Source organism: Otolemur garnettii, unplaced genomic scaffold (assembly GCF_000181295.1).
Source record: "Otolemur garnettii isolate 467f Iridium unplaced genomic scaffold, OtoGar3 scaffold00007, whole genome shotgun sequence".
Classification (NCBI taxonomy): domain Eukaryota; kingdom Metazoa; phylum Chordata; class Mammalia; order Primates; family Galagidae; genus Otolemur; species Otolemur garnettii.
This window is the reverse complement of record NW_003852402.1, coordinates 38,323,296-38,332,209: the sequence shown is the minus strand read 5'-3', so window position 1 is coordinate 38,332,209 and position 8,914 is coordinate 38,323,296. Positions and strand designations below refer to the sequence as shown.

At 35.8% G+C, this 8,914-nt stretch overlaps 1 protein-coding gene across 1 annotated transcript in view; it reads right to left on the bottom strand.

Moving 5' to 3' along the window:
* The window catches only part of PAWR (pro-apoptotic WT1 regulator), a 102,409-nt gene that overhangs the window by 20,999 nt on the left and 72,496 nt on the right, over positions 1-8,914 (bottom strand). Inside the window, exon 5 of the mRNA XM_012814161.2 lies at positions 2,843-2,877. Within this exon, the coding sequence (XP_012669615.1) occupies positions 2,843-2,877 (35 nt within the window). The remainder of the gene's footprint in view (positions 1-2,842; positions 2,878-8,914) is intronic.

Below are 8,914 nucleotides of genomic sequence, written 5' to 3'. Positions count from 1 at the left end.
AAAAAAAAAAAAAAAAGGAAAACAGTGAATATACATGTTCTAAACAAGAGTCAATTCATTTTTTAAAATATAGCATCATTAGATTAAGTGTTTATTAGGCAGTGCTGGAAAAGTATATTGTAAAATTAAATATTTAACTCATAATTTATGAGAGCAGTTTACTTACAAACTACTCTTCTGTGTGCCTGAACTTGCTAATGACTTCTTAAAAGTTAGTTCTATCTGCATACCAGTATTTATCCTAAGTTATTAGAAAATATTTTCTATGATATGATGCCAAATTTCTTTTAGCTCATTTCTCCTTTTTTCTAAATCTCCATTACTCAGCAGACACCCTCACCAAGAAATATCTAGTCTCTAGTCACTGCTACAACTTGCTGACAGATTTATGAATATAATGAACGGCTGATATAAAATATGAAATAGATAGTTTCAGATATAGAGTCTAGGTTTTATGTTTTTATTTTTGTTACTGTTCTCTTTTTTTCTTTTTTGATGACATTAAAACAGTTGCTGTGAATCAGTAAAAAAATGACTTGAAATTTTAAAATATTTACGACATTATTAAGCAGGGCTAAACCTTTGAAAGCTAAAAAGTAACAAACCACATGTTCTAGGAAACAAAAAAACACAAATACACGAACATGTTGAAACTAAAATGGTCTTAAAAGCTTAAATATGAAAATTTATACATATAAGAAACAATTTTCTTCCTGACTTAACACAATGACAAATAAAGCTTCTAATGAGGATTTATAAGAAAATTATTCCCCTATTGATTCTAATTAAAGAACGCAAATCTGAAAAGTGCCATGGATAATTTTAGGCTCTATTATCTAACAAGAACTAAATATCTAAGATTGATATAACAAATTAAGTTATCATAGTTTATCTTTATTCCCCAAACCAAAACCTGATGATAAAATTTTTCTGGTGTGAGAATGTGGTCTGGAAACCAGCCAAATCAAGACTGTTTCACAATGATTTCTGGCAGAAGAAAAAGGATTATTTCAGTTTAAACTACTCATGGTAAAGAAAAATTACCAAGCAACATACAAATGTTAGAAGCTTAAAAGAACAGGTTTCATTATACCTCTATCAAAATGACTAAAAAATGAAAATAAAAGCAGTAGCAAGCACATTTTGTGTGCCAGAAATGGTTTCTGATCTACCATTTACATTTGGTGATTACTGTCACTTCCTTATCTCTTTTTATTGCTAATGATATGAAGGCCCATAATAAAAACATAAATCTTATTTATATATAACTTAGTATTAATGTTGGTGCTGCTGTTGGGCAGCACCTGTGGCTCAGTGGGTAGGGCGCTGGCCCCAACCATATACTGAGGGGGGCGGGTTCAAACCCGGCCCAGCCAAACTGCAACAAAAAAATAGCCGGGCATTGTGGCGGGCGCCTGTACTCCCAGCTACTCGGGAGGCTGAGGAAAGAGAATCGCCTAAGCCCAGGAGTTGGAGGTTGCTGTGAGCTGTGTGATGCCACAGCACTCTACCGAGGGCCATGAAGTTAGGCTCTGTCTCTATCCAAAAAAGAAAAAAAAAAAAAATTAGTGTTCCTATTAATAAAAAATTTAGGTGTAATATAATAACTGAAGTATTCTATACTTTAACATATAAACAGATTTTTAGAAAAAGGATTTATATGTATAAATCCAGGCAGATGGGCTTATATAGTTAATAAGCATGTTCTCAAGTCAGGCGCCTGAGTTCAAATTTACTTCTGCTGTGGACTAGGTTTGTAACCCCAGGGAAATTATTCTTTACTTCTTTAACACCACTTCCCTCACCTGTAAAATGGAAGTAAATATTGTTACTTAATTGAATGAGACCTCTATGGAAAGCATCTTAGACTTAAAAGCACTCAGTAACGTGTATCATTCTATGATTATTGAGCACAACTATGACGAGGTGGTTCTGCAAACTTCACAGCCTCGACAGGCAAGAAGGAAGGGAAGCTAATATCCCAGACAGCTCCACTGAAAACTTTCTCATATCGAATTATGATTTTCTTTCAGTAATACACATACACACACAGCCACCTTCTTTGGTAGAAGTGTTTCTCACTGAAGAGAGGTAGTCCCTTGGACTGAATGTGTCTCACCCAAAATTTCTATGCTGGAGCACTAACCCTCAATGTGACAACAGTATTTGGAGTTGGGCTTTGAGGAGATAATCAGGTTTAGATGAGGTCAAGAGAGTAGGGCCCTCATGTTTGTAGATTAGAACCCTTATAGAAATGAACATCAGAAAGCCTGGCCACCCTCTCCCTTCCTCTGTATCTCTTTCTTTCTCTCCCCAAACCCCTGTCTGGCATGTGAGGACAGAACAAAAAAGTGGCCCTCTGGAAGCCAGAAGAGAGTCCTCACCAGCATCTGACCACGGCGGCACCATGATGATCTTGGATTTGCAGCCTCCAGAATTGAGAGAAAATAAATTCTGTTGTTTAAGCCAACCAGTCCATGTGTGATATTTTGTAATAGCAACCAGAGCTGCCTAATATAGGGAGTCTATCTGTATTTTCAATGTTTAAATACAGATAATACATGGGAAAAGGCAACTTTAAGTTCTTCTTTCACAAAGTTTAACAGATCCATGCAAATTCATGGTATGGGCATTTTTTCAAAGACTGCCGGATATGTGAGAATAAACCTTGATCAGACAGACATTACACTTCTGCCTACAAGTAATTTCTTTCTAAAAGCACAATATTAAGGTTTCTTTCTTTTCAAAGAGCCGCTTTAAACAGTTCTAGTTAAGTCATATTCAGACAGATACTACACTCATGTCTACCATACGTTGTAAGTCATAATGTGAAGATTCTTACCTCTTATATCTGCCTGAAACTGGTCTTGATGGGTCCTATAAAGTAAAAATAATGACAGATCAGTTTGGGTGTGTATGGTACACAATTTCTAATTATACAAAACAGTTGATAAAGAGTATCTAACTTGGAAAGGACCAATGTAAAATTCACATTGGTAGTCAAACAAAAGACTCAATGTCTGATTTTTCAGCCCAAACCAATCACATTTTTTACAATTTTTTTTTAATGCAGAAATAGGGTACTTTAAAAGCTCAGAAAATGAACAAGGTAGGCGTCATTCATTAACCAGTCAGCTGAAATCCTTTTGGAAGGAGGTGGGCATTAAAAAATACAACCATTATATTCTTTATTTACCTCCATTTGTTTTTTTTAATGCCCTCAATTTAAAAAAAAAAAAAACCCTACAATTTACCACATACATATAGTGACTAATGTCTATCTTTAAAAACTATATACATAGCTAAAAATGAAAAGAGAGAAAGTATGTTTTATTGTACTATTTTAAGCTTATAAGAAAAGAACTGCTAAAAGTTAACATTACTCACTGGGGTGGAAAAATTATTACTCTGCAACTAAAACTAACTAGGCAGTCATTTTTCTTTTTAGCCTTTTGATAGTCTGAGCTCTCCAAATATTTTCATATTTTTAATTTAATCAGGTCAAAATCAAATGATGAGCCTTTAAAAACTGATAGTAACCTTTTCTTCTAGGTAATCATTAAATATCTAAGAGAAATCTTACAATTAAAGAATTTCTGATCTGGTTAAAATAAAAGGATAACTAATCTCAGAGTAAAACAGTAAACACTGACTGCATGAAGCAAGAGAGGACTAGCAATGTGGGGGAAAGTCCAGCCCAGTATCTGACGGAGAGGAAGACTCAGCTGAAGCTCCAACCAGGCCAGCCACTCATGGCTGGACGTCTATGGGTTTTAACTTCTGTCAGACTCTGTCTATTGTCTCTGTAACAAGGCTTATTTTATTGGGTTATTGTGGAGATTAAATGCAGCAATGGAGTAAAACAATTAATTAGCACAACCCCTTCACAAATAAGCTTGTAATTTGACAGTTAATGCAAAAAAAAAAAAAAAGAAAAACCTGATTAGGATATGAAAATTTTAGTCAGTCTAATTAATCAAAGTCAATAAACATTAACAGCAGCGCATATCACTTAATCTAAGATAACTTTAAACTTTTCATTAGTATGTTTTATTTTCTAAAATATAAATAACTTAGTAGACAGGCTCCCCACTTTAAACTCTTTCTTCCCAAAACCTCCAACTCACCTGGCATGCAATATGTATTGACAACTTAGGGAAATAACTTCTTTAGGAATCTGTAGTTAAAGAAAAAGCACCACGTAGAAAGTGACCAGTTGCTGGAAGTAACCAGGTGACAGGATGCTAGAGTGTCCACACGTGTGGGCTTGACCCATACCAGGATTATCTCTGGGGAAGCCATGCTTTGACCACTGATACAAAGATAACGCGTCCTTGCATGGGCATCCACTGTTCTCACAGCAGGGTCAACAACAATTATCTCCCTGCCATTAAAATGGAATCCCCTAAAATGATAAGGAGGCAGATGAATCTTTGCACTTTGTGTACTAAACACATAAAACAGATCCCCCATTTATTAAAATACAGTGTCTCTAATGAATTTATAAAATCCAGTTTTTTAATTATTTTTGAAAGTTTAACCACTAATGTATTTAATCACTGGTTATTTAGATAAACCACAAAGAAATATTAAGCCTATGTGTATCCACTCAAAGCACATTTTATTAAATGTAGATGATAATGATTTCACATGGAAATTTTTCTCCTAGAATTTCACAAATAATTATTTCAATTAACATTTTACAAAGGTTTTATTTTGTAAAATTCTCCAATATTATGCAATATGAACTAAAACTAAGGCATATTAAAAAAACAACTAAGACATATATCATAAATGATATGCTTATGTATGAGAAAAATGCTAATAATGCCAAAATCTCCCAAGCAAAGATCCAAAACATCCTATTTCTTGCATCTTGGTTCCATCTGACGTATTTCAGAACGTGCCATAGCAGCCTAACTGCCTACATCGGCAGAGCGGCTGAATAAGAACAACCTTTTCTGGATGGACTGACTTTCATTATTAACTGACATGGTCTGGTCTGAATAACCTGGCAACAAATACTTCTGAGCTATTTTCTATAATATAGTAAAACTTCAACTAATACAAATACAGAATAATTTTAACAAACATAAAAATGTGAAAGAAAAAGGCACTTTTACACATTGACTCAACTATAAATGACTTGAAGTCAGAATCCACAAATTTTAGTAACAGGAAGTCATATAATAACAAAAGAGATTTCTAAATTTTACAGTTGCCTTTGTTTTAAACAACTAGTCTCTTACAATATATCTTAAAATATCTTTCATATTAAAATAAGTTTTGTATTAATATTTCCACACAACTAACTTGGTACACTTGATAAAATTAGAACTCTGACATAGTTGATCAAAATCACTCCATGTGATGTCTGAGATATACCAAGGAGAATTTAAGCTACCCTTATTTCTATGTAACCAATACAATAGTTAAGATTCTAAAGCAGACAAGCAACACTTAAGTTTATTCTTTTTTTCCACTTTTTGGCTGGGGCTAGGTTTGAACCCACCACCTCTGGCATATGGGGCCAGCGCCCTACTCCTTTGAGCCACAGGCACCTACCTAAGTTTATTCTTTTTTTTTTTTTTTTTTTTTTTTTGAGACGGAGCCTCAAGCTATCCCCCTGGGTAGAGTGCCATGGCATCACGCTCACAGCAACCTCCAACTCCTGGGCTCAAGCGAGTCTCCTGCCTCAGCCTCTCAAGTAGCTGGGACTACAGGCGCCCACCACAACGCCTGGCCATTTTTTGGTTGCAGCCATCATTGTTGTTTGGCGGGCCTGGGCTGGGGATTCGAACCCACCACCTTAGGTGTATGTGGCTGGCACCTTGGCCGCTTGAGCCACAGGCACCGAGCCCTAAGTTTATTCTTTACTGGTAAATTTGAATATGCTCTTTTATTAGAGACTATGCATGTCGTACCTAAAGATTCAACTAATCAAATTATAATTACCATTACCAAAGTAAGGTTCCCTAATTTGGATAAACAATATTACACGAATATTATTAGAGATTAGGAGGGGCATACAAATATCTCAAGTATATATATTCAAAAATGATACTCTGCTGCTACAGCTTAAAGTAATTTCTATATGCCTCCCAAAAAGAGAAAACTGGGCACACTAAATTAGAAGTGTTAGATGGCAAAACCAGAATCAACCTTTATAGTGCATCAAAAATGTCCCTTATAAAGTTTTCTTAGTTTTATTTTCTTTTTAATAGATAAATAATAATTGGATACACATATTTATGGGGTAAAAGCAATATTTTAATACATGTACATATTGTGGTATGAAGAAATCAGAATAATAAGCATATCCATCACTTCAAATATTTATCATTTCTTTGTGGTGAGGACATTTAAAATCTCTTTTAGCATAAGGACACTTGCACTAGACTGTGTATCGCACCTCAATTTACAATCACCAAAATGTGGAAACAGCCTAAATGTCCACCAACCAGGAATGGATTAACAAGCTGTGGTACATGTATACCATGGAATATTATTCAGCGTTAAAAAAAATAAAACGGAGGCTTTACAGCCTTTGTATTCACCTGGATGGAAGTGGAACACATTATTCTTAGTAAAGCATCACAAGAATGGAGAAGCATGAATCCTATGCACTCAATTTTGATATGAGGACAATTAATGACATGGTGGGGGTGGGGGAAGGGGAGAGCAGAGAGAAAGAAGGAGGGAGGAGTGGGGGAAAGGAAGAACAGAGAAAGAGAAGGAGGGAGGGCGGTGGGGTCTTGGTCTGTGCCACACCTTTCAGGGGCAAGACGTGACTATAAGAGGGACTTTACTAAGAAATGCAATCAGTGTAACCTGGTTTCTTGTACCCTCAATGAATCCCCAACAATAAAAAAAAATCTTTTTGCTACTTTGAAATAGACATTATTATTACTGTAATTATAGTCACTTTGCTGTGCAACATAACAGAACATTCCTATTTATGAATAATTGCAACTTTGTACCCACAGACACTTCCAATTCCCCATCAACCCACATCCCAGTCACCACTCTCCTCTCTAGTTCTGAGTTCAACATTTTTTAGATTTCACATATGAGATCATAGGTGACAACATGGATGAACCCAGAGGCCACTATGTCAAGTGAAATATAATTTTAGGGTGGAAAGTAAAAAAAAGAATTAGTTCACATTCCTGGACATTAGAACAAAATTCTATATTAACATAAACTCCACCTGAGATTAGTTAACTACAAACCTCTCTATTTCTGTGGCCACAATAATTTCCAAGCAAAAGAACTTAATTTATAGGAACTTTAATAATTACTATAACTGTTAAAGCTGACGATTCCATTCTAAATGTGGAAAAAACTGGAGAAATACAATAGTCCCTCTCCACTTATCTAAGATTTGACTTTGTGTAGTTGTAGTTACCTGCGGTCAACCTCAGTCTGAAAATATTAAATGAAAAATTCCAGAAATAATCAATCCGTAAGTTTTAAGTTGTGAACCACTCTGAGCAGCATCATAAAGCTGGCGCCATCCTGCGCCATCCTGCCCAGGATGCAAACCATCCCTTTGTCCAGCACATCCATGTTGGCTACGCTCCCGGTCCCTTATCCACCTAGTAACCATCCTGGTTATCAGCCTGTTGCAGTATCCTCAACAATGTGGTAAGTCTCATTTTACCTAATAATGGCCCCAAGACACAAAAGCAGTGATTCTGGCAATTTGGATATGACAAAGAAAAGCTCTAAAGTGCTTAAGTCGAAAGGTAAAAGTTCTCAACAAAGAAAGAAAAAAAATCATATGCTAAGGTTGTGAAGTTGTATGATAAGAACTAAAGCTCTATGCATGAAATTGTAAAGAAGGAAAAGACTTAGTGCACAGTGTCTACAAAGTTCAGTAGTGTCCTTGCTTTCAGTGGGGGTCTTGGGACAGTTTCCCTCGGATACGGGGAACTGCTATACCAGTATCACTGAAACCACTTATAAAAAGTACAACTGTTAAGCCTGATACTAGTCATAAAAGTTTCAAAGACTGTAATTAGATCCTCCCATAACCCCAAAGTCTGTTATACAACTGATTTTAAATAACACTTTTTCTGAATAATCTTCCTTGCAATAGGATGGTTTATATTACTGAAGAGAAAGGGAAAAGCCTATGTAAAGCTGAGAAAATGTTGGCAAAGCACTAAGGTTTTATGTAAGTTTAAATAAAACATCCTTCTTTTTCAAGCTTAGAATAAGGAATAAGGAAATCCCGTGAACATTGTCTTTACAGGTGCACTGGCTGATCAGAACTTGTTAACGTGCGATAATAGCATATGTGAAATAAGATCAGACCAATGCAAGCCCAGCAGAATATAGCAAAATAATACTGAAGTTATTCAAACAAACTAGTGACAAAGCCACAACCCTAGGTAAAATTATAGCATGACATGCTAACCAGCCCTCAGGACTAATTTAGAGTATTTATATTGATATGTCTAATTTAGCACCACACCTGTGAAGACAGCTCCAGAACAAAATTTCTATAATGTATAAATGATAAAATAACCAGGAAAATGAAAAATAAAACAAGAATTTTAAGATTTAAAGATTTTAAAAGGAAAAACTCATGTACCTCCTTCCTTTCCTGAACAAATCCATTAGGTGAGCAGAGCCAGGTAGGGAAGAAACAATGGCTGAGACCAGGGTACCAAAACACTGGATCCTACATAAAGAACAGCAAAAGGACGGCACAGAATGAGGAGGGTATTTACAAAGAGATAAAGAGAAGGCCTCATTCCTGAGGTAAGTTCAGAAAAGGAGTCCCATGAAAGTCAGCCCTGAGTCCCAAGTGGGGCATGAAGCTTGTCCATTCAGGAGGTAGCTCAGAATGTGAGGTAAGAGCTCTAGAATGGTGAAGAACGTGCACCCCGAGAGAGACAGCCTGGAG